The sequence below is a fragment of the Astyanax mexicanus genome, chromosome 17, assembly GCF_023375975.1.
Source record: "Astyanax mexicanus isolate ESR-SI-001 chromosome 17, AstMex3_surface, whole genome shotgun sequence".
NCBI classification, from domain to species: Eukaryota; Metazoa; Chordata; class Actinopteri; order Characiformes; family Acestrorhamphidae; genus Astyanax; species Astyanax mexicanus.
The window spans coordinates 38713887-38740544 of NC_064424.1; the positions used below are offsets into that span (position 1 = coordinate 38713887).

The window sequence follows — 26658 nt, forward strand, 5'->3', positions numbered from 1 at the left end:
ATTAATTAAAATTAGTGGTTAGATTTATTGACTAATAAAAAAAAGTATTTTTTGATTAATCTATAAAAAACATTATCACTTGGTGCAGCCCTAATATTCAGTGTTTTTCCACTGTGTTATAATATCACTGACAGTTGGCTGTGGAATATTTAGTAGTGAGGAAATTTCATAACTGGACTTGTTGCACAGGTGCTGCATCCTATCACGGTACCACAGAGAAGTATTATGTATCTAGTTTGAATGCTTTTGTTTTTATTTCTCCTTTTTTAGTTTTTGCTTTGCCAGCACTGGTATTTCCACCAGGAAATGCATATCTAGTTTTTACAGCCAATTGCATTTTTTATGGCTCTTGTTCAAAGCATAAAGAGACTTGTTGTGCTCTGCAAATTATTAATTAGATCCTCGTTGTAAAGATGTGCCATAATTTTAGCTTGTTCTCATATATTATCTGCTGTTTCAGTGTCCAGCTTGTCAAAATGACATGAAATGTTAGTCCTTCAGCTGAGAGAGAGCAAAGGCCACTGCTGTGCCTTTCATAGTCTCTCTGTTTGACCAATGAACAATTAAATAATTACAGTGTTGTCTTTAAGAGACCTTTTAATACATTATTTAAAACATAGAAATAACATACCACTCTGCATATATGAATATGAATATGGATATATCACACTGAAATTTATGGCAGCAAAAAACTGATCTGCTGCTGTCTACATGCTCATTTGTTTGATCTGACTATGACAAGTAAAATGTGATTGGTCAGCCTGATTTTAACATGATGCAGACTCCAGTAAAAAAATCTACACAGCATCAAATGTTGTTATTTTCTGTTTCAGTTTATGAAAGACATTATGAATATACTGTGCATGTTTTTGTTTTTTAATACTTAATATTTATTTTATGTTACTGTGAAACTCACATAGTGTGGAAAAAGACCTTTAGAAAGAACTAGAGGTCTGCACTCCCGCGGGAGTCCCACAGGACTTGCGGGACCCGTCAAAATATGTTGCGGCAAGGGACAGAGCAGAATTGTAATTGGCAGAAGTGGGAGTTTAATCAATCCAGGCAATGCGGGAGCATGTAGTCCCACTCCCGCAAATTGATAAGTAGTAAAGAAAATTGTAATAATCACGCTATGATTCCCATGCAAGCAACAAAACACACAAACACACACACCGATGGGAGATTTTCAGCATCTCCAATTCACCTGACAGCATGTGTTTGGACTGTGGTAAGAAATGTGACAGCACTATTCATCACTGAATTGCTATTTTAATAAATACATAAGTTAATTTGAAGCACTAAATGTAATTAATTCAATTTCTATTAGGACCGCGGATAGCTACATTACCTATGTATAGAGGTAGATATGTGTATGGGTGCATTCTAAATGTATAAGAGAGACTGGGGTAAGTTGAGCCACCCCTTGTTGACAGAAAACGGTAAAAAAAAACTGATCATGTGAGCAAATATTTAGAAGGAAGCCACCATTACATGAAGTCTGTGAAGGTAAGAACCACATGGGTAAAGTGGTTAGACATTTTTTCCTAAAGAAAATCCTAAAAGTGAATTAGTCTATCATAAGTTTAATGAGAATAGTGTTTAGACCAAAATAGATCATTTTAAATTTGTTTTATACATTAACTGTGGTATCTATGACCTACAACATAAGGTCATGAACCAAGCATAAAAGTGCACGATTTTAGCTGTGGAGACAAAAAATCAATAAGGTAGCTCTGGGGTAAGTTGAGCCATTTGGCCAGGGGTAAGTTGGTAAACCCACCTTTACTTTCAAAGAGAAACATGAAGGATTCTTTTTTCTAAATGCAATGTAATCGCAAAACTCCCTAAACCTCACAGAGTTGGCAATCTTTGGCACAGCATGTATTCCCCTGCAACCTCGACAGGTGGAACAGTGAGTAATAGTGGAGGTGGGAGGTGGATGGACTGAGGAGTTTCACAAAGATGGAGAAGAGAGGTTAGATATAGGAAGGAAGGATGATGAAATGATGAGAGTTTCAGCTCACATTGTTTAAACGTGTTATTAGTCTGGACAAAGTATCCCGTTCTAGTGTTTTCTTTCCAAAAACACGGCTGTTCTAAGAGCAATTTAAGGCATTTGGATCTGTTTTTTTATATATATAAAACAGCTGTTTAGCAGTAAAATGCAGTAATAATAAAAGTACATGTAAAAAAATAAAAGTCATTGTACCTGTTAAATTGTGTATGATAAATAAAAAATACACATGAATGTGAAGAAAAGACTGTTATTTAGGGAGGGAGAAGGTAGGAGAAGGGTGGTGTATAGATAGCGTGTATAGAAGTGTGTGTGTGGGGGGGGGGGGGGGGGGTGTTGTAGGGATACGGATCTTACCCCGCTCAAATGCTCAACTTACCCCATATAAGTTGTGCCACGAGACATCCTTTTTTGGACATGCTATATTATCGATATAGTTGTTTACACTTATTCTTTTTGTTTGAAGGGATGCACAACATCCTAAAATATTTGCAGATACATTAGTTTACAACAAATGTATGATTGCCTTGATGTAGTGATCCTAAATATAAAAAAATGGCTCATCTTACCCCAGTCTCCCCTGCTATTTACTAATATTAACTAGGTTTTGAGTTGTCATATGTAGTATAGGTAAAATGTGTAAAAGTTGAGTATCCTCAAATATCCCTGATACATAATCAGAACCAGACAGGTTTTGGGTGTGTTAATAATGGACACTATTATCCCACAATACAAAGCAAAAGGATTTACTTACTGGAATAATATTACAAAAAAAATGCAGATCAAATTTAGTGTAGCAGAAATGTGGAGAAACAATTCGTTTTTATAGCAGTATCAGAAAAATATACAAAACGCAACCTGCCAAACCCACACTAATAATATTAGTATATAAGAAATACCAATAATGTGTAAGGTGGTAGTTATTGGGATGCAGCCATAGGGTTTTCTTTTTGCTGTCCTGTAACTTGTAATGAATCCTGGCAAGAGCGCCTCCTACTGTTCAGGCAAAAGCAAGAGCTGATATCCTTATTTCAATATAATTAATTAGAAAGAATCAACACGTTTTTACCATAAACAGTGTAACATAAAAAACAGTCAACAGAGATGTATAGCAGACATCACATGTAGCAATAATTAATTTCAGGTAGGTACCCCAAGACCTGGACTTGGATATTGCACTGTTGCACTGTAAATGATGTCACGAAGCAGCTTTGCTGAAAAGTGGTTACAGGATAGAGAACTACACAAAACATAGATGGCAGAACCCCCAGTGAGCGACAGAGGCAAGAAAAACTTGCTCAGCGCTGGAAGAGAGAGAAACCTTGGGAGAAATCAGGGCTTACATGTACCTTGTACGTTTTTTTTATTTTCATGACTATTTACATTGTAGATTCTCACTGAAGGCATCAAACCTATGAATGAACACATGTGGAGTTATGTACTTAACAAAAAAGGTGAAATAACCAAAACATGTTTTATATTCTAGTTTCTTCAAAATAGCCACCCTTTGCCCTGATTACTGCTTTGCACACTCTTGGCATTCTCTCAGTGAGCTTTAGGAGGTGGTCACCTGAAACGGTTTTCAGGTGTGCCTTATCAGGGTTATTTTGTGGATTTTTTTGCTTTATCAATGGGGTTGGGCCCATCAGTTGTGTTGTGGAGAGGTCAGGTTACAGTGCAGTCAACCATTTCTTTAAAATAAAGACTTCCTTGAGAGAAAATTAAACAAATTAGTGGACTTGCTTTTAAACATGCTTTTTAAATGTCACAAGTTTTGGGTAACATGACTTAAAAAGCTTGTAAAAATATACATGTTTTATTAGACTTTATTAGAACGCACTGGAGACGGGTAGTGCGGTTTTCCCAACAAGAGGTGGAGAGACAGAGCTGGGAGAGATCAGGCAGCGCGCTGGTTATTAGTTTCTCAGCGCTGGGCTTCGTTTCTATTGACACGGTAACTCCGGGCAACGTAAGATGGAAACGGACGCAAGCCAGAATTGCTTCCGCCAATCACAGCAGGGTACGCTTTTGAATCAGCCAATCAGGACAGCGACCGGTTGTGGGCAGCGGAAGAGAGCTGTAGCAGCAGTGTGTGTTGTTAAGGGGGAGAATTAGCCAGCGGGGCTAACTATCGCTAACTGAGCCCCAGATTACCCTTGCTGTAGAAGCGCACAACCCGGACTCTCATCGGGTTTTATTCGGATGGTAAGAAATGTTTATTAATTAGCGCGTATGAAGCAGCCAGGCTGCCGGAGAGGTAAGAGAGCTGTAGATATGTGATATTAGGTAACTGCTGGCTAACACGATTACTCAGTACTGATAGAGCAGCAGGGTTACACAGCTAAAGACCAAAAATAGACAGACCAGATACTGACCTTCCTCTGCTTTAGAGTCATTCCTTTATATTGCAGCTTTACATTCTTTATGTTTACTTACGATATATAAACAAATGTATTGGGACACTTGCTTAATAAGCTGTAGTTTTATTTCTGAAATCAGAGACATTTAAAAGAGTTTATCCTGACTTTGCTGAAGTAACAGTCGTTCTACTAGATGTTGCAGCATTGCAGTGAGGATTAACTAACCTAGAGTTTTAGTGAAGTCAGGATGTTGGATGTACACCACCCACCTCATCCTCCCCCCAACTACCAAATCAACTCACCCAACAACTCATCAACAGTACTGAGATACCTGCCCAATTATAGATTTTTTCTGAAATTAGGTGTAGAAGTATTGGGACACTGTTTTTCCTTCTTTTGCTGAAGTAACTGTTAAGCATTGCTGTGCATTGTTGATTGCATTCAGTGACAGAGCATTAGTGAGCTCAGGTTTTTAAATCACAATCCCCACAGCCCCAACTCATCCTAAAGTATTGGAGGGAGCTCCATCATTCCAGAGAACACAGTTCCCCTGCTCCACAGGGTTAACTTCTCAACAGCAACAAGACAAGCTGCTTGTGTGCATTTGCACATTTCTGTCAACAATGATTCATATCTTTCTTTTGCTAAAATAGTCTCTACTGTCCAGGGAAAGACTTTTCACTTGACTTTGAAGAATTGCAGTGCAGGATTGATTGCATTCAATGGCCAAGCAATCAGGGTTGATGAATCAAAACCCCAACCACCCCAACTCATTACAATTAAATGCCTAAAGCAATTCAAGCAGTTAAAAATACACAAGAGAAAACAAGACATTTCACTTAATAATGAATGACCAATTGTTTTTATATTACATACATTTCAAAATTGCAAACACAAATAGAAATAAATAAAACACCAAATATACATAAATAAAGTAAAACATTAATATTAAATAAATTAAGTTAAATTATTTCAATTTAGGATTAAAAATATAGGGCATTAGTCAATAAAAAATGCCTTTATGTTGTGCATCTTAGCTGTTGCCAGTTCTGCCAGTGTTGGATAAATGTGCTGAATTTTTTCCCACAAAGTCAGTGGATTCTCCTTCTTGGACAGGGTATGTTCCCTGAAATACTTCAGGATCTGTGAAATAATTGTGACAACAAAAGTATGAAAAATGTTGCTTTTTTGTTTATTTATTACATTTTGCACTACTCAGGTCTAATTAATAGATATAACTAAAACATAATGAAATACATAATATAGTTTGTGTATTCCGACTAAAGTAACTTTAGCTTAGCTAACTTTAACATGTATGTGTTCTAAACTCCTAACTGATTACATAAAGCCTGTATTAAGTCGAGAACTTGTCTCCGTTGTAATAAACTGGACACACATTGGACAGTATTTCTAATAATTAGCACTTCACAGGGCTGTCGTTATGTTATTATACATTAATGTTAATCTCATAGATTTTTTAAGTTAAATTGACCTCTATTCTGGTTGTCTTCTGTCTAGATGCTGCAGCATTGAAGAGTTGTTCTTGCTGTCGAGCCTAAAATGTTGGCGTACTATTGCCCTTTTTTCCATTCATATTCCTGCTTCTCAACTAAAAACCTCCTGCTTCTCAACTAAAAACCTCCGCCGCTTCCTCCTTCTTCCTGTGAGCGGGTGACTTAACACTATGCAGGCTGTGTCACATTAAAAGTATTTAAAATTAAATAAACGTTTCCTCGAGGCACAGAAAATTACTCAATGCATTTTTCAAATCGAGTAACTTGAATTACTCGAGTAATCATTTCACCCCTAAAAGAACAACTTTGCACGGTTTAGCTGTTTCCGGTTCCAGCACACCCAGTTCAGCCAATAAAGGAAATTTCTGGATTTTACAGAATTAACAGTTTAACAGTTAAGTTTGTTCGCACTGTCATGCAGCCTCTTTCCATGGTCTGATAATGATTATTCATTTTCCCCACAGAAAAAGGCGATGAAAACCAGCTCCTCCCCGCCGTTACATGTGCACGTCAATGATAGCACACCTGTACACGTGCATGTAAAGAAGGGCACAAAGAGCAGCCCCACAAAGACAGCCCAGGTTTGACACTCCCCCTACATACACACAGCTCAATAAAATATAAAACATATGGCTAATAATATGGCTGCAACCAGAGCTGGGCAATATATAATTTTTGTTATATCCTTATACATTTTCTTATTTTATTAACAAGATGCTTTAACAAGTATATCAGTTCACCAGTGCTTAAAGAACACCGACCCAGGATGTAAAAAAAAACAAAAAAAAACGTTGGCTGATGTGCAACAAATTAAGAACTGTACTGTATATGAACGAGTACTTTGCTGCTATGCATTTTGTCAAAACATGATAAATACTGTGTCTTGTGAAAATGTCAATAAATATCATGATATAATACATTTAAGCCTATCAGTCTGTGATTACATACAACATGGACAGTGGCTACTCTTCATATTGATTTGGAATTGTTTTGTGTCAGAAGAAGGACATTTTCCCCCCTAATTTTGCAGGTCAAATCAAAAGGTGGTTTACGTCCAACTGCTAAAGTGAAGACAAGGGTGCCATGGATTCCTCCAGGGAAGGCCTCAACACGAGATGCATCGTACAAGTGGGAGGTTGGCTTAACGAAAACAAAGAATTTGACATTCATGGTGATTTATGCAAGATCCCTTTATTAAGCACTGATTTGTCATTTATTTTACAGGGGCCCACACATCGCTTGGATATCACCCCTATGGCTGATCTAGAACCTTCTCAAACAGCTCTCCGGATGGAAGACCTCTCCACTGATGAAGAGGAGGCGCTCCACGGACGCATTAACCAGTATGAGAAGAAGATCGACAGCCTGATGACGGAGGTCAGCACACTGAAGAATGAGGTACAGTGACAGAATGCAAAAACACACCACAGACCTGGTTATTTGTGGTTATTTGTTGTGTGCATTGTTGTCCCAATCCAGTCTGACTGATCTTCCAGATTATTCAGTTCCCAGTTATTTTAAAACACTGCTGTGAATCAGTTGGGGTGTGTGTAGTGGTTCTCGCCTTGAACTTCTGATGTAAAATACCAATTTTATAGTGGTATATTGTAGAGATGCAAAGATCGATCAGCTGTGAATCACTATTGGACGTTTCTAAAGCAAACTGTACAGACATACAGCATCAGAACGACAGCTGCAACAGTCAGAAAGCTACATTTAGAGTTTTAGGTAAGCAGCTGTTTTCAGTTGTGTTTCCACTCAGTGCAGTTCTGTACAGAAATGTACAGGCTTATACAGCTGGAGCTCAGATTTCCACACTAGAGCTGCTTGATATTGGGGGGGAAAAACTGGCACTGTGATGTTTTGATGTTCTGTGATAAATATTGTGATTGGAAAAATGCTAATGTTTATTTCATCAGGTTTGTTTTAATCAGTTAATTTAGTTAGTTAATGAAGCATGGTCATGGTATTACAGATATATATATATATATATATAAAATTACAAAAGATCAGCCTACAAATATCCCATACTTCTTTAATATATATGCCTGGATTAGATTTAATCTTGATCCACTGGATCACATCAGGACATTCCTAATCCTGATCAGAGTCAGAGAGTGCTTAGTCCTTGGCGACTGACAGATAAATTAAACCAGGTTTTTGTGAGCAGGAAAATCAGAAAACTGTGCAGTACTGCACTAAACAGATGGCTGTCATCCTGGGACTCTGCCTGCATTTGAGTGATTACTGAATGAGAAATTATATTAGCTCTCCAACATAAAATCTCTCATTCACAGATAAAGGTTTCCTGTGTATAATTGCAGGTGGAACTGCGTAAGAAGGAGCAGTTGTTGGAGCGCCAGTCTGAAAGGCTTAACGTCTCCCAGCGTGTCATTGCTGAGCAGGAGGAGGAGCTTGCTGAGGTTGCCAAGGAGCTGGAAATCACAGAGCGGGAGAACACTCTCCTCCGGGAGTCCATGGAAAAAATTCTGGAAGAAAGTGATTATGGCAGGTATGGTACAACTCTACATTTCCCCACTGTGGGACTAATAAAGGAGAGGAGACTAAAGCCTAGACTAAAAATAACATCTAATAGTGGTGTGCCACTGGCACTGCCGTTCAGTCTAGGACATGACTTGTTCCATATCTGGAGAATTAAGAGGTGTTTTTCAAGACAGGGTTAAGCCTTGTTGAAGTCTTGGGCTACACGTCATTTTGAATGGCTATTTTCCATTGAAAGGAAATTATAGCTACGAGTACTAATACTAGTACTACAGTATTTATTGCATTATAAGGTGCAGCGTATTACACTGCATTCCAAATTATTATGCAAATGATATTTTTCCCTGCTTTTCCTAAATGGTCGAGGTAAATGACAGTCAGTATAATAAAATTCATCACCCATTAAGAGTATAAATCAAAATTTACTGAACAAACCTCCCGATGATAACAGATGATATGTTCTCCAAAAAAACAAATGCCCTGTTCCACATTTTTATGCCCAGCAGAGTTTCAAAACATTTTATAGGTTGTAAAGAACTAAAAATGGTAATTTGTTGAATTTGCAACATTAGGAGTCACATTCACAGAAATCAAAAACATCCTAACAGGCCAAGTTACATGTTAACACAGGAACCTTCTTTGATATCACCTTCACAATTCTTACATCCATTAAACATGTGAGTGCTTGAATTTCTTTGCCATGTCCGGATATCCTCCCAGAGCTGCTGTTTTAATGCGAACTGCATCCACCCTCATAGATCTGCAGCTTGATGATACTCAAAAGGTTCTCTATGGGGTTCAGGAGGTCAGGGGAAGATGGAGCCACACCATGAGTTTCTCTCCTTTTATGCCCATAGCAGGTAATGACACAGAGGTATACTCTGCAGCATGAGTTGTGCATTGTCCTGCATGAAGATGATTTTGCTCTGGAAGGCACAGTCCTGCTTTTTGTACCATGGCAGAAAGTGGTCAGTCAGTAGGTTCGTGCCTCAGCAAGCCTTTAAAGGATCTACAACTTGAGGTTCACGGGACTCCAGAGGCACCAGCAGCTTCAAATACCGGTTTGTAATGGCATTTTAGCTGCTGCTCTCTTAATCCGATGAACTTGCCTGGCAGAAAACTTCCTCATTTTACCTTTATCTACATAAACCCGTCTGTGCTCTGAATCGGCCACAAATCTCTTCACAGTGTGATGATCACGCTTACGTTTTTGTGAAATATCTAATGTTTTCATACCTTGTCCAAGGCATTGCACGCTTTTCCGTAGCAGAGAGATCCTTTTTTTTCCCCCATGTTGCTTGAAACCTGTGGCCAGCTTAATAATGTGAAATATCTTTCTTAAGTAGTTTTCTTTTAATTGGACTCACTTGGCAAACTAATTATCACAAAGCCCTGAGACACAATCCCATCCATGAGTTATATTGAGGGAAAAAAAATCTTTGACACTTAAATCCAATTTGCATAATAATTTGGAACGCGGTGTATAAAGTGCACTATTAATAAAAACTCTTATTTTCTGTTCTATTTTCACACATAAGGTACACTGGATTACAAGGCGCATTATGCAACACTTGTAAGGAACAGGGGTGTCGCCATGTTTTCCTTCTAATTCACCAGGTCTCACCACTGGGTGACTTGTAAAGCTAAGCGAAGTAAACAAAACTGTAATCTTGAAAACATTTTTTATTCAAAAATCAAACTAGTGCTGGATGTTAGTCTACGCAGATTTCTCTCCTGAAAACTATTTATTTGGGTGGATAAAGTGCTTCAGTTTATTTACAGTAAGCTTAGGTTTCCAGATTTCCAGTAAGGCTAGCCGTGGTTAGTGGCTTATGTCAACTGACAGCGCCACATTGAGGAACCCGGAGTGTTCCGGTAAGCCAGGGTGATACTAGGTTTCGGTTCCTCCCACACTACCTTATTAAACATGGTAATAAACACATTAAACACTCAGGCTACAGTTCGATATAATCGCCTCTAAACAGCGAAAGAGCTAGCGCAGTTAGCGGGTAATGCTAATGCAGCTCCAGCAGTGCTGGAAGCCCATAATATCTCTGAACGACAAAAAAGCTAGCGCAATTAGCGGCTAATGCTAAAAGTGCTCAAGTCTCGTTGCTGAAGAACTAAACTGAAAGTCATGTATAAATCTGTACTGCAGAGTGGCTTTACTGCTTCTTACAACCTGACTGGTCAAATTCATACATAAGGTGCACTGGATTATAAGGTGCACTTATGATGATTTTAGGAAAATATTTTGTGCCTTGTTCCCCTGTCCAGGGAACAAAACATAATTGTCCAAAACTGTAGTAGATTCAGAAAGACCCATTTACTGTTAGCACACTTTGTGTTGTTCCAGAATCTTGTCAAAATCTGAGCTATAAATAAGTTCAGGCTGCAGCTGTGATCTGTAGCTGCATTCAGCCAATTCATTAGGAACACCGCACAGCTGTGACACAAGCCTTTGAATATTATTGGAACAGAGACATCGCCCCACATATTTGAGCTCTTTTATCTCTTTATCTCGCCAATGAAGTCCATTTTTTCTTCTCTTTGATCTGGCCATTGAAAGAGTCACATTTCGGCAAATCTGATGTGAATCGGATTTTAATACCACATATTGAAGTGGCTTTTTCCTTCTCAGAGGTTGTTTCCATAGCAGTATTGAGCACAGTAACATACATCTGACTCCATGTGTCTCTCTGTGTTGTGTTTTTAGGATGGAGAGGGACAGCCTACAGATGGAGAAGGACGTGCTGCTCAGGAAGCTGCTGGAAGCAGAGCTGGACAGCAATGCAGCTGCCAAGCAGGTTTCTGCCCTCCGTGAAACTTTCAGCAGGATGTCCAGGAGTGTGAGTGTGAGCAAATCAGTATAGAATAAGTAGTAAAGTGACGGAGTGGGCATTAAATGTTTTTATCGAACGTTTATTTATCACCTGTATTGACTTCTATTTGTCACATCTTTAAGCAAGTCTGCTGTCTCATATAAATCTTTGCTGTATTTTTACACAGGAGAAGAGGATGTCTGGGTCGGAATCTTCTTTGCTGGCCCGGCAGAAGGATCTTCTTCTGCAGAAGCTGGAGACGTTTGAGAGCACTAACAGAACGCTCCGTCGCCTGTTGAAGGAACAGCACGGGCGTGAGGTACCACTTTTCCTCCAGCAGAGGGCAGCCTCTTAATAGTATAGAAAATTCCATGTGGTCATTGTCATGCCCGCCTTCATTTTTGTCTGACAGATGGACTCGCTTCGACTGTTAGAGCAGAAAGATTCTCTCCTGAAGAAGCTCACTGATACTGAGGCAGAGAACTCGGTTTGTCTCTGTTTTCTACATGAAAATATTCCTCTTTAACCAGAATGAACAGACCTAATTCCACTGAAACATAATGCTGTAAACTTCCCATGTTCCAGATCTTTAAAATGTAAATAAATGTAAATAAAATCAGAATGCAATAATTGCCAATCTCATAGTCCCATATTGTATTCATAATAGATATTCATAATATATTAATATAATATAATATAATACCTCAAAAATAAAAAACTGCATCTAAAAAAGTGCAGAACAATTTCAGAAAATGTCCGCACTCAGCACTTTTAAATAATCCTCAATGTAAAAAAGCAAAGACATTGGATATCCCACCATCTACAGTACATAGATTCAGAGAACCTGGAAAAATTCCTGCACACAAGGGACAAGTCTGATGGTCAGTATTGGATGTTAGTTTGGCCCCTCATGCTGCACCTCCTTAAAAACAGGCTGTACTAATTCTGTACTCTGAAATCACTGTATAGACTCAGGAGGGATATGCAGAGGTCATTGATTTTTAATACAGAGGCAATATCATGCAAAGCCTCATGTCAACATAATCTAAAATAGCTAAAGATAAAGTGAGGCAATATATTCAGAAATACTCTTTTTTTTGGGAACAGCAAAGAGGGACAATCTAGCTTGTTATCAATTTACACATCTGGAAAAGCCCCATCAATGCTGAACTGAACAGCATATAAAGATTTTAAAGTATGTAATCCATTCCAGACAACATACCTTGGGAATTTCAGCAAGAGAATGCTACACCATATATTATGCATCCATCACAAAAGCATGGCTTTGCAGAAAAAGGGGTGGCCTACCTCAGCAATAAAAAAAAACTGTTAACCCAAAAATGGGTTAACATTCTTCTCTCAAAAATGTTTGTTCTTTGTTCTGTTTTGAATAAAATGTGGGTTTATGAGACAATACCATATGTGCCCGTTATTGTCATAAATGATTGTAGGGGGAGGGGGTTGATATGTACTCAAAATTCTTTCTAGAGAATGAGGCTTGACAGAATAAATGAATATGGCATGTGTACTCCGTAGTGGACGTATCCTGGCTTAACACTGAGAACGTCTTTTTTTACTGTAGCAACTTCAGATGAAACTTCAGGATAAAGATAAAGAAGTCAATCAGCTGTCCTCTCTTCTAGAGAATGAAAAGGTAATCTGAGGACATGGCAGTACCTCCACTTATAATAATGGTGGTCCCTATTGTGGGTTTTAACAAGTTTTCTGTTACAGGAGAATTCAAGGACTACGAGCGAGCTGTCCAAAGTCCTGGAGTCAACCCGGGCTCATCTACAGGGCCAGCTACGCAGCAAGGAGTCTGACAACAACCGTCTTGCTGTACAGATTAGGGTATTATACATTATATATGTGTTGTATTTGGTCTATTTACACTGTTTTTGAAATAACTGTACCATGTATACCTTTATTGTGCATGGGGTGGAAATCACAGGGCATCTCATTATAATGTTATCACGATATGTTGTCCACAACAGCAATTATATTGCGATACTCAATATATCACAGGGCCGTTCTCTATAATACTTAACGGCATTTGTGTTACTGAAAAGGATAAAACACTCCAAAATAAGTGATTACCAGGATTTGTGGATTTATTAGTTTCACAGAATTTAACAACCAATATCCTACACCACAGGATTACTCTATTCATTTGATTATAGCGCCACCATGTGAAGTAATGAAGCAGTATTTTTATAAGTCAAATTGGGGGGTGAGTTTTAATTTATCCATAATGTATGTGCAGAGAAGAAAACCAACACCTGTTGTGCATCAGTGTGTTTTCTGAGCTAGTAACAGATTTATTGGTTTTAGAACCTGGAGCGATCAGCAAATCAGCAGCAGGGGGAGCTGGAGCACCTGCAGGAGCAGCTGAAGGAGATGAAGCAGCGAGCAGAGGCAGATAAGGAGGCCTTAAAGAAAGCCACGCGGGCCCAGAAACAACGAGCAGAGCGCAGCGAAGACACTGCCGGACAGCTCGGTGCCCAGCTGGCGGAGATGGTAAGTGGATCAAGAGTGCCCTGGCTCAAGGTTTCTTCTTCCTCCTGCAGCTCTGAGGGAGTTTTTCCTTGCCTCCGCGCTCACTGGGGGTTCTGTATTGTGTATTTCCTATGTTTAATGTTTTGCCTGATTCTTTGTCCTGTGATCATGTTTCTGTAAAGCTGCTTTGTGCCAACACCAGTTGTAAAAAGCGCTATACAAATACATTTGATTTGATATGTGTGTGGGGCCTCCTGCCAGAGTTTTGTCTGTTTGCACAGACCATTCCAGCCAGACATAGCCAGTCACCATCATTACCACCCACTGCACTGTCCACTATGGGTGGTTATATTAGCCTTCTATGGTGTATTCCCGATACACACGTGACACTGTGAGTGGAGGAATGTTAAATACACAAAACACAACTTCAGAAATTGAACATCCCATCCATCGTCACCTGCTATCAGGACTTTCTCAAACTCTGCTCATTCTTTAGCCTTACTCACAAGATATCAGCTCACAACCTATACAGATGTGCCCATTCCCAAGCAGTTGCCTAAGGTAACATTTCTTGATCAGTGTAGGTACTGCTCTCCATGTACAATGTCAGTGTACATGTATAACATAAATCTTAATCTATGTGTTGTAATAAGTTTTTCAAGGGATAAGTACAGGACTTTTTTATCATACACTGAAGGAAATACTGAAGGAAATAATTATATGATCTCGCGCTGATTTTGTAAGATTGCCCACTGACAAAGATATAAACAGTCTATGATTTTAAGGGCAAGTTAATTTTAACATTGAGAGAGAACATCAAAAATGAAATGAAATAAATCACATTGTATAAATTATATACATTAATTTGCATTTTGTAGAGAGGAATAAGCATTTGATCGCTCTGGTTAATAAGACTTAATACTTAAAGGCAAAACCCTTGTTGGCGAGCACAGCAGTCAGACATTTTTGCAGTTGATGATGAGGTTTGCACACATGTCAGAAAGAATTTTAATCCACTCTTTGCAGATCATCTCTATATTATTAAGATTTTGAGGCTGTCACTTGGCAACTCCATGACCTTAATGTGCTTTTTTTTTGAGCTGCTCCGTTGTTGCCTTGGCTGTATGTTTTGGGTCATTGTCATGCTGGAAGACCCAGCCATGATCCTTCTTTAATGTCCTGGTGGAAGGAAGGAGTTTATCACTCAGGATTTTATAGTGCATGTCTTTATACATTCTCCCAATGATGCAGTGAAGTAGGCCTGTGCCTGAGCAGAGAAACACCCCCAAAATGTAATGTTGCCACCTCCATGCTTGACAGTGGGGTTTGTGTTCTTTGGGTCATAGTCAGCATTTCTCTTCCTTCAAACTTGGTGATTTGAGTTAATGCCATGGAGCTCAATATTTGTCTCATTTGATCACAGCACCTTCTTACAATCACCCTCAGAATCATCCATGTGGTCACTGGCTAACTTTAGATGGGCCTGCACATGTGTCCTCTTGAGCAGGGGGACCTTGTGGGCACTGCAGAATTTTAATCCGTAACAGCATAATGTGTTACCAGTAGTATTCTTAGTGACTGCTCCCAGCTGCCTTGAGATCATTAACAAGTTCCCCCTGTGTAGTTTAATGCTGATCTCTCACCTTCGTCATGATCATGGATACCCCACAAGGTGATATTTTGCATGGAGCCCCAGGTTAATGACGATTGACGTTTTGTATTTCTTCCATTTTTCTTTACTATTGCACCAACAGCCATCTCCTTCTCACCCAGCATCTTACTTGTGGTTTTGTAGCCCATTCCAGCCTTGTGCAGGTCTATGATCTTGTCCCTGATATCCTTAGAAAGCTCATTGGTCTTTGTTGTAGTGGTTAGAGTCTGTGACAATTTAAGAGAGCTGTCTCTAATGCAGGTAATCAGTTAATTAGTAGCGCCTAACTGGCCTGTAGACACCACAGCTCTTAATGGTTGGTAAGGAATCAGATACTTATTTCTCTCTGCAAAATGCCAATAAATATATAGAATTTATACAATGTAATTTTCTGGATTTTTATATTTGATTTTCTATTTCTCACTGTTAAAATTACCCCCCTGTAAGACTATTTATGTATTTGTCAGTGGGCAAACTTACAAAATCAGATAAATATTTACCCTAATCAAATAATTATTTCCCTGAGTGTGTTTAGACTTAAAAAGATGCAAGTTTGCACATGATTTCACAGGCATACATTTTAAAAAAAGTGAAACTTTCTCCTGTGTTCTGTAGGAAAGTCAGCTGGCAGATGCTGTTTCAGCTGCGGAGAACTGGAGCAGTCGCCATGCAAAGGAGCTGAAAGATAAAGGACAACTAGTTATTGAGATCACTTTGCTGAATAAGTGAGGACTACAAGCCCTTTTTCTAAACATCTGAACTGGGTTTTGAGATTTCCTTTAAACATTAAACTTATAAGTATCGGGTAAAAACAGCATAATTTTACATTGTAAGCCCCTTGCTAATAATTCATAATAAAAAATAGTCAATCTTTATTATAAGAGGCAATAACGAGATACATAGATGTAAGTCTGGTTCAGCAAAGCTGTATTAAACCCTCAGTATCTGAAAAACAGACCAAATTTACATTTGAAAATACCACCATCCACCTAATCTCCTCTGTGATGTAAATTGTGTTTTGTCACCTTCCTGTCTGGACTAGTCTCTGATGACTTTTAAACACTCACTATCATCAGCTGTTTAGATTTTCTGCTGTTGTAGTCCTTCCTGATTTGCTTATTCATGCCCTATACACATCAAATGGCCCCCCAAACATTGGGAAGAGGAAACCTGATGATAATAGTGCAATCAGTCAAACACGCAGACTAATCCTTCACTGTTTATTACATATCTACACTGCAAATCCTGTCACTGGATTACATATTCACTACTGTCATTAATAACTGCACCTTAATCACACATGTACAGTATCAGTCACAATTTGGACACACAATTTTCTACCTTTCTACCGTAGATTAGTATTAAAAACAAAACAAAAAAAAGTGTTTGTGCTCTACAATCCCCTGACCTAAACCTAACTGAGATGGTGATTTGGGATGAGCTGGAGCTTCACCGCATAAATGAAAAGCAGCAACTATTGTTCAGCACCTCCAGGAACTCCTTTAAGATGCTGAGAAAGCTATTCCAGGTGACTCTCCCTCATTAAGACGCATCGATTAAAATTCCAAGAGTCTGTAGATCTGTCCTCTAGGGTAAATGTGCTACTTAAAAGAATCTAAAGTATAAAACAAATTTTGGTTTGCTTAAAAAATAATTCAGCATGTGTTGTGGTATAGCTCTAATATCTTCAATCAGGGTTGGGCCGATATATTGATATATAAAACAATACATTTTATATCGATATAGATTATACTGTGTTACATTTACAGTATTTTATGGCGCAATGAATTCAATGAATCAATGAATTTTCTGTTCTGTTTTAATAAAGTGCACCAGATTATAAGGCGCACTTTAGGTAACAATAGTCAGAAACAAGGGTGTCTAATGTCTTAAAAAAACAAAAGCACTGGATGTTAATCTACACAGATTTCTATCCTGAAAACTGTTTATTTGGGTGAATAAAGTGCTTTAATTTATTTACAGCAAGCTTAGATTTCCAGTATTTTCAACAGCATGGTTAGTAGCAGTGCTAGATGCGGATAGCAATGCTTAGAGCTAATAAATGCTGCCCGACAATAAAGTCGCAGATTACAGTCCAGTAACACTCGCCTCTGAGTGGTAAAGGGCCAGCGCAGCAGTTAGCAGTTAATGCTAATGCTGCTCCAGTCTCAGTGCCCGAGAACTAAATTAAACATACAAGGCGCACTGGTGATTTTTGGAAAAGAATTTGCAAAGAAAATACACATGAAAGACGTTATAGAAGAGGAGCTGGTTAGTAAACTATACTAGCTGGTGAACTACTGAGAAGTATTTAATTTTGACAGTGTTTATTTTGAGAAGCGCCTTATTGATGGATAGTCATAGACCAATCGCATGTGTGTGCTCCTCAGCTAATTAGATCTATGCAGGATAGGTATAAAGCGAGCGCATTCAGATGGCATGCTCTAAAAAAAGACAGTGACTGTGTATCTTTGTGTGTAACTGTAACTGTGTGACTTTTTAACAAAATGCAGACAGTTCAGAACCAATATGTGACATGTTCTGAGATTATAGCCAAAATATACAGCAGCTGCGTAAAGCGGCTCTACTGACTTTAGAGCAGACCTGCCCACTATAACCTGAAATGACCAATCAGCTCCTTCAGATGGGTATGAGAATAGACCTGACACTGTTTAAGCCCAGATTTATAGAAAATGAAAAATTAACTCAAACTGCACTTTTTATTTACTTATTTAAGCACGTTATAAGCTTTTTTCCCAAAGCACACTGATTTTTTTTTTTTTGTGTCCCTTGAATTGAAAGAATCTGTTGTTTATAATCAGTGTAATTGAAATTGTCTTTCAGTTGTTGATGATATAAGATGCTGCTGGAACTACTAGGCTATGCTAAAATACAGGACATGGCACTGAATGAAAAGTGACTGTATGAAAATCTGGAACATGCTTAGCTTTATCCTAAAAGTGTTTTTCGTTATTACGTATGGGATTAAATATTAAAATATATGTCCTGTACCACCATTCCATTAAAAATTAAAGATTTTTTTTTTTATCCATATCGCTCAGCCCTAAATTTAATAGTAAATTTACAATGTAAAAAATAATAAAGAAAACGCATTGAATGAGGAGAGGTGTGTCCTAATGACTGGTCCTGTACATACTGTATTTATTATCTGTTGTCTATTGTATTTACTGTCCATGCACCTTGTGTTTTGTCTTGCATTAATGTCTATCTAAAGTCTGTCTTTGCTCTAATGTCCTTCTGTTACAGGCCTAACATTGTGTAGTTGTTCTGTACAATTCTGTACAAGCCAGTCATCCTAATCTATACTGTATTAACTGATATGTGTTCTTTCAGTCGCATCACAGATTTGACTGAGCAGCTCCACGCCCAAGAAGAAAAAGCCCGTTCAGAAAGAGATGGACTTCTGGATCGCCTGCACAGCCTCACAACAGAGAGCACTACAGTTCGACTGGAGAACCAGAGCCTAAAGGTCAGATACTGATCATGTCTACTCTGACAAGAACTGGGAAAAGAAGCTAAAAAACAGTGAAAATTTGTTTACAGTCGCAAGAAAAAGTATGTTAACCCTTTGGGATTACTTGGATTTCTGCATAAATTGTTCTATGTATAATATGTATAATAAATGTGTTCTGATCTTCATTAAGTCACAACAATAAACAAACACAGTCTGCTTAAACTAATACCACACAAAAAATTATGTTTGCATGGTTTTATTGAACACAACATGTTAATATTCACACTGCAGGGGGGAAAAGTATGTGAAGCTTTGGATTTAATAACTGGTTGATCCTCTTTTGGCAGCAAAAACCTCAACCAAACGTTTCCTGTAGTTGCAGATCAGATCTGCACAATGATCAGGAGGAATTTTGGATCATTCCTCTTCACTAAACTGTTTCAGTTCAGCTATAATATTCTTGGGATATCTGGTTTGAATCGCTCTCATGGGGTCATGCTACAGTATTTCAGGACTCTCCAGAAGGCATGTTTTCTTTTGTTGAAGTCGTTCGGTTGTTGATTTTTTTTTTTTTTTTACTGTTTTGGGTTGCTGTTCTGTTGCATCATCCATCCTCTGTTGAGCTTCATTTGGCAGACAGATGGTCTTAAGTTTTCCTGCAAAATGTCTTATTTAACTAATTTTTCCGTAGATAACGGCAATCCGTCCAGGCCCTGAGGCAGCAAAGCAGTCCCAAACCATGATGCCCCTCCACCATGTTTCACAGTTGGGATGAGGTTTTGATGATGGTGTGCTGTGCCTTTTTTCTTCACACATAGCTTTGTGTGTTCCTTCCAAACAACTCAATTTTGGTTTCTTGAAAAGCATACAGAATACACGGTGCAGTCTATAGGAGACTTGTGGAACCAACGATTGTAGCCTGGAATGTGCAGCTGCAGCGCTATTAGCAACTCGCTACTGACTAAAGTTTAGCTCTGAGCACATGGGCGACTGGAAACAGTGCACCGGAGTTCTCTCTCTCTCTCTCTTTCTCTCATTTTTGCGGTCTCTCATATGGCACGCACTCTCTCTCTCTTTCTCCTCCTGGTGTCTTTCCATGAACTCCATTGTTGTTTAATGTTTTCCTTATTGTAGATTTGTCAACAAAAATGTTAGCATGTGCCAGAGATTTCTGTAAGTCCTCAGCTGACATTTTAGGATTCTTTCTCACCTCATTAATCATTCTGCACTGTGCTCTTGCATTCATCTTTACAGGACGACCATGTAGAAACAGTGCTGAACTTTCTCCATTTGTAGACCGTCTGTCTTACCGTGGACACATGAACATCGAGGCTTTTAGAGATACTTTATAACCCTTTCCAGCTTCATGCAAGTCAACAATTCTTGAACTGTGCAAGGCATGATTCACATCAAGCAATGCTTCTTAAGAACAGCAACCAACACATCCAATCTCATCACATCCTGGCTCCAATTAATTCTTAGAAAAGTCATTAGCTGAGGGGTTCACATCCTTTTTCCCCCCTCACTGTGAATAGATGTTGTGTTCAACACAACCATGCAAACATATCATTTTGTGTGTGATATTAGTTTGGAAAGACTGTGTTTGTCTGTTGTTGTGAAGATCAGAACACATTTAATGACCATGTGTAAAGAATGTTATTTAAGAAAGCAAGAAATATCTATTCTTGCAACTGCTGCTTTAACAGAGTTCAAGTTCTGTTTCTTCAGGCCACCCTTTCAGCTCTGGAGGAGAAGCTGTCCTTGTCTCGATCGGAAGTGGATCAGGTCAAAGCCTCGGTGAAGCAGTATGAAAGCTTAGTGGAGAGTTACAAGACCCAGGTGTGTTCATCAGGCTAACACATTCAAGCTAACTGATTATATAAAGTAGGGCTGGGTGTCATCACTGATTTCCTGAATCGGTTCGAATTTGATTCCCAAGCTCCCGATTTGATTTAATAAGAAATATTTTAGGTACAGTTACAGATTTTACTTGAGATAATAAATAGGTTGTCAAATAACTAATGTTGTAGTTTGTGTTCATTGGAAAAGTAGCACAACCTGTGTGTTTGTGTGTGTTTGTGTGTGTTTGTGTTTGTGTGTGTGTGTGTGTGTGTGTGTGTGTGTGTGTGTGTCTTCAGTTGCAGAAGACGCGTGCTGAGTCAGATGAGTACAGTGTGCGTCTGCAGCAGGCTGAGAGGGACGCGCGGGGTGTGAGGCAGGATCTGGATGAAGAGATTGATCAGGTCAGGAAGCAGCTGCTGGGCCGCCTGACCGAGCTGGAGCCACTTCCTGAAGCCCTGCGACGCTGCGAGCTGCAGCTACAGGAGTCTCAGGAGAAGGAATACGCTCAGGAGAAGAGGAGTGCTGAGCTCACGTCTGCGCTGGCAGACCTACGCATGAAGGTATATCTGTGGATAAGTCTGGACATCCCTTAATTACAGTTCCTGAACAGAGGGGTCCTAGAGAAAAAAGACAGTAAAATGTGCCCAACTTGCGATTTGATCAACAAAAAATGGTCCTAACGTTGTGCAGTGCTTCTGTATGTCCAAGTGTTTATGCACAATGCTTTCAAGAAATGCATTCAGCTACTTTAAATTACATCCATTGCTGACACAGCTGTGCAAATGCAAACACACAGTTTATCTAAAGTACTGCAGTATAGTTTGACTCTCTTGAGCAAATAAACATGAGCTGTTAGTGTTACCGGCCACAGGTCTAGGGCAGCGTTTCTCAACCTTTTTTATATCACGACACCCTTTAAATATATGCGAGATGTCACGGCACCCCAGTTTACGGGGGGGGGGAAAGGGGGTGGGTGCTGGCGCAGTACTTCAGGTGAGAACGGGGGGGGGGGAGGGGGGGAGATTGGGGGGTGCTGGCGCAGTACTTGAGGTGAGAACGAGGGGTGTTGCTGGCGGAATATGAAATAAAATAGCGCGTGCATCGCGTGGGGGACAAAAACTCTACAGTGTGTCCCAATTTAGGGGCTGCATCCTTCTGAGTCTGTATTCGAAGACAGATTGCGTCACAGCTGCGCAGTAATACGCCGCCTCTGTGGGTCGCATCCTTCAGAGTATGCTGCCTGTGAATTGGGACACACCCCGACACGAGCTGACTCTGGAAAGGAAATATGCACGTGAGGCGCAATATTTTGACGGCACCCCCGATGAAGCCAGACGGCACCCCAGGGTGCCGCGGCACCCTGGTTGAGAAACACTGGTCTAGGGGAACCCACAAATCACATTCCCTCAGCAGGAGAAGAAACAGATACAAGTTATAACTAGTGCAAAGCTCTGACCTTCGTTATTAAACATTTCAATAAATATCAATAGTTATATACATATCAATACTTTGAATGGTTTCTTATTTAAATTTCAATATAATTGTCAATTAAACATCAGTATAATCAGTTATAAAAACATTCAAAACAAAACTAGAACATTTTCTAAAAAGAAAGTCTGCACTGTAACACTGACATTTAAACAAATGTCACTTAAAGTAAGCTTAAAAAGTACATATATGTTGGTTTGCTGTACAGGTGGAGCAGCAAGGCACTCAGATGGAGATGGCACAACATAAGAACATGGTGCTACTGGAGGAGAACAAGCAGCTCCAGAACAAGTTGGAGGCCCTCAACAGGTAGTTCACTGTGACTGCCTGACAGATCTTACAGATATAAACAGATATTACAGGTATATACAGGTAGTAAGGAGCAGTAGAGCCACTTCACCGAAACTCGTTTATAATGCTGCACTTCAGCTGAGTTTTTCTCCCGGGTGAAGGGGTGAAGTAGTATTAGCATTAGCCTTACAGATGTAAACAGATCCTACATAAATAAACAGCCTTTACATATATAAATAGACTTTACAGATGTAAACAGACCACACAGCTATATTTGCTATAACACTTGCTCTGTAATGGAATATTCAGATTATGAAGGTGTAAATATCTAACAGTGTTTTTGAGGTTTGTTTAAAGTTGTTTAAACTCTTTCTTTCCCCTTTGAACAGAAAGTTGGAGGAGGCCAACTCACAAAACGGAGACCTCCTGCAGGTCATAACTAAGAGAGAGGAGACAATATTGAACAGCCAGGTGCGTCTGGAGGAAAAGTCCCGGGAGTGCTCTATTTTGACCCGGCAGTTAGAAGAGGCTCTGGACGATGCAAGGAGACAGGTCTGTACACTGAGCCTGAAAGAGACATTTTCCTGCTGTTGGAGAACATTTGGTTGTGTTGACCCAAATCCTCACCTAACATGTAGATTGTGTTCAGATTTATTTTTTAATAGTCTGGATCTGATCCATACCATATTAGTAGTTTGGTTGGAATTATGGATGTTAATAGAAAGTTTAAGTCGTGAATATTTTTTCACATAAAATAATCACATTACAAAATCTCTGGTGCCACTTACTGTCAAGTTCAGAAGGTAGATTACTTTTTATTTATGCTGAAATTTAGTCTCTCTCTCTCTCTCTCTCTCTCTCTCTCTCTCTCTCTCTCTCACACACACACTTACGTGGCTCATGGCTTGTTTCCTTTTTCCAGGTTGTTGAGTGTGAAATATGGAGCTACACTAGCGTTTATTTCCTCTATTAAAGCTCTTAATTGTATTTTATGATACTACTGTATGCATTAAGCGTGAAAGTTTTATAGTAATTAGATCTTTAATATTTATTTTGCTGCAGTGGTATATTTTTAATAAAAAGAAATGGTGTTTTGTCAAGAATACAAATAGGGAAAAATACCCTAAAATATTGTAATATTTTTAGGCTCATATTGTCCACGCTTTACCAGAGTGACTGTAATGTCTGGAAATGCAAATCCAATCTGATCGCTTACAAATAACAGATAACAGTGCAGACAGTAATATTAGCAGATTACCCTGCAGTCTGTACACACTGTGTCTGCAGTGCAGATCAAATATTTGTTGATAGGTTGGTTTTGTGATTGTGTTACTCTTTAATAATGTGAATATGACTTTTATCAGGTGACCCACACCAGAGAGCACGCCGCTTCTAAAGAGCGCATCACTCAGTCCAAAGTTATAGACCTGGAGTCTCAGCTGAGCCGGACCACCTCGGAGCTCAACAAGCTGCGGCGAGCTAAAGAGGAGGTAAGCATTACTACAGACTCTCTGTTTAATTTCATTTATTTGTGATTTAACCAAAAACACAACCTTGTAGTAGTTGTGTAGTGTAGTTTAAAGAAATGTATAAATGGATAAAGTAAAAAGAATATTTTGAGAAGTTTGCTACCAGGAAAATTCACAATATTATTGTCGAAAAATTAGCAAAGGGGAAAAAGCCCCCTTGTGTTAAAATAAGGAATGCTGGGTAATGATTTTCAAATAAGTTCCATTAATAAAGAAATACTATGTCGCTGCATTTCTGCACCAGATTGTTATGATTATAAGAACATCAAAACAGGTAATTTACCATTTCTGTGTTTTAACAGCAGCCTTAAACAACTTTTATTGTAAGGAAATGGTTAAAGGTCACTTTTATTTCTAATTAAAATCCCTAAAATTAGAAGCAGCCAGAGCACAGCAGCTGCAGATTATTACAGCATGAATAGAAAGGGTGATGGAGGAGCCTTAAAGTCAGACATGTAGTTTGGCTTGCTCTTGAGTGTTGACATGTGTGAATCACCATGGCCAGATTCTAACTGTAGATTTTCAGAACCTACAGATTTTGAGTGGGAGAAGAGAATCTGGGAGGAAGTTTAAAAGAGCTCAGAACAAATGGAAATGTGTTTTTTTTATTTGTTAAAAAGACAAAGAGCTGCGCAGGGTGTCCTAAGTGTGAAATGGTATGTAAATGATTTGACACATACAGACTTGTACAGACTCCCGGATGTAGCCTTTCATGTGGCTTAACTAAGAGGGCAGATGATCTGGCAACATTGACAAGTATAAAGCTCTGTCTATTGTTATTCAATCCAGAGGCTTTTTCCTAACTGTTTTCTGCTCTCCCAGGCTGAGGCGAGGTACCAGAGCCGTTTACAGGACATTAAAGACCGTCTGGAGCAATCAGACAGCACCAACCGGAGTCTGCAGAACTACGTCCAGTTCCTCAAAGCTTCCTACACCAATGTGTTTGGAGACTCCGCTCTCACAAGCTCTTCATTCAGAGCCCACTCTCAAATCTAATAGCTGATTAAAGGGAACAGACATCAAACTGTGTATTTTATACACCGTATACATGATCTCGTTTACATTTCACTCTCAGTTTAATAAACACTTATTTAATGTGAGAACCAAAGACTCTACTCTCACAGCTCTATAGACTACATAGATTTGCGTTCATGTAAAGCTTGTATCTTCATTTTGGTCAATCTTCACTTTTTATTATATTTTCGACACTAAAACAATTGCCTAACAATTTTTTTTCCGAAATTTTCAGGAAACACAAAAACATACAACAGCGGTTTAATGGCTATTTACAAATGAGCAATGGTTTTAGAGGAGCGTTTATCATACAACCGACCTGAAACTTATTCCTAATTCAACATATAGAAAATATCGATTGAAAATACAGAAAACAGTTCACAGAGCAGCCACAGATTGTATAATATTTTTAGCTAGCTTCATGGTTTTTGCAGACAAAAAATGCAAATTTAAAAACTCAACTAAACTATGCAGTATTAGTAGCCTTTATTAATAAAAAAGTAAACTTTATATTATAGGAAAACTCTCATTAATTACCAATCGGGCATGGGCCCTGAATCATTAGTTCTTGGAGAGCTTTTAAAAAGTCACATTTTATTTTGATTTAACCACAGGTGACCATAAAGCATCACGGGGAGATGATTTAAGCAAAAAAACAAACAAACAAAAAACTAACAAAACATTTTTAGACTAATTTAGGAAGGTGATTATATGAATCTGGCAGTTGTTCATAATGAATTGTATAATAAAATAAAATATATCTATAATGCATCTTCAGGATAGTTTATGTATTGCAGCTTTACACTTCATAACTCCCTGTATGCACTGATTACATTCTGAATTTATTATGTAAATTCTTATTACATACCTCTTTGTGTTGCAGATCTACACATTGTAGACTTTAAAGACAAAGGGAAAAACTAGCAACTGTTCCACTGGTGTATAGAATTAAATGAGGGATGACTTTTACCATAAAGCCATTGAATTTTATAGAAATGCAGCAAACTAGAAATGCATATTGTATTAAAACATTCCATTTACAGATATGTTTACATAAATTGACCTGTATGAGCATGTTTTTATCTATTACCTGGGTTCACAAGGGTTTTCTCTGTTGTAATATACAGTAGGTATATATTAAACAGGGTATTAACTCAGGGTAATACCGTGTTTTAAGGATGCCTGGCGGCTACAAACATTGGTTTGTAATGTGCTTTTAATGTAAGCAGTGGTCTGTTCCAGAGGATCCTGAATAGGTGCTACCGTTTTCTCTAGGTAATGTAATGTACAAAGAACTTTTTTTTCTCTTCATAAACTTAGTTTCACTTGGGTTTGACGTTCTACCTGCACTTTTACTGTAGACTTTTACAGTTATTTATCTGATGATGTAAAATCTGTTGTAGTATGAATTATTGGATTAGAAATTGTTTTTTCATCAGTATATTTTATACATTCGTGTACATTATTGATGTATATTAAAATAACTTTTTATGTTGGAACGAATTGTGTGTGTGTGTGTGTGTGTGACAGAGGAGGGAAAATATTATATTAATTTTTAAGGAATAGCAGTAATGTTTCCAGTACTGCAATGTAACGTTTTGCAATACTATATTGATTCTTATAAATACGGTATACATTTGTAATGAATTGTATTATCAAG

At 38.6% G+C, this 26658-nt stretch overlaps 1 protein-coding gene across 3 annotated transcripts; it reads left to right on the forward strand.

Annotated features, from left to right (window-relative positions):
• Window positions 1-3990: 3990 nt before the first annotated feature.
• odf2a (outer dense fiber of sperm tails 2a) lies at window positions 3991-26497 on the forward strand. 3 transcript variants are annotated; one of them, XM_007233923.4, is made up of 19 exons: window positions 3992-4219; window positions 6353-6469; window positions 6919-7023; window positions 7113-7286; window positions 8213-8400; window positions 11107-11245; window positions 11400-11531; window positions 11625-11699; window positions 12795-12866; window positions 12947-13063; window positions 13544-13729; window positions 15975-16084; window positions 18714-18849; window positions 20563-20673; window positions 20973-21236; window positions 22373-22473; window positions 22845-23007; window positions 23820-23945; window positions 24807-26497. In XM_007233923.4, the coding sequence occupies exons 1-19, from the start codon at window positions 4217-4219 to the stop codon at window positions 24978-24980; spliced, it is 2493 nt and encodes an 830-aa protein (XP_007233985.3). In that variant the 5' UTR covers window positions 3992-4216; the 3' UTR covers window positions 24981-26497. The 3 variants fall into 3 exon arrangements, with proteins under 3 accessions (XP_015456962.3, XP_007233985.3, XP_015456961.3); XM_015601475.3 differs by having other exon boundaries at window positions 3994-4219; window positions 11107-11239; XM_015601476.3 differs by lacking the exon at window positions 11625-11699 and having other exon boundaries at window positions 3991-4219.
• Window positions 26498-26658: the final 161 nt, after the last annotated feature.

Coding starts and splice junctions, on each gene's coding strand:
- odf2a (XM_007233923.4), top strand. Junction 7,287..8,212: donor TCAGCACACTGAAGAATGAG/GTACAGTGACAG, acceptor GTATAATTGCAG/GTGGAACTGCGTAAGAAGGA. Junction 12,867..12,946: donor CTCTTCTAGAGAATGAAAAG/GTAATCTGAGGA, acceptor TTTCTGTTACAG/GAGAATTCAAGGACTACGAG.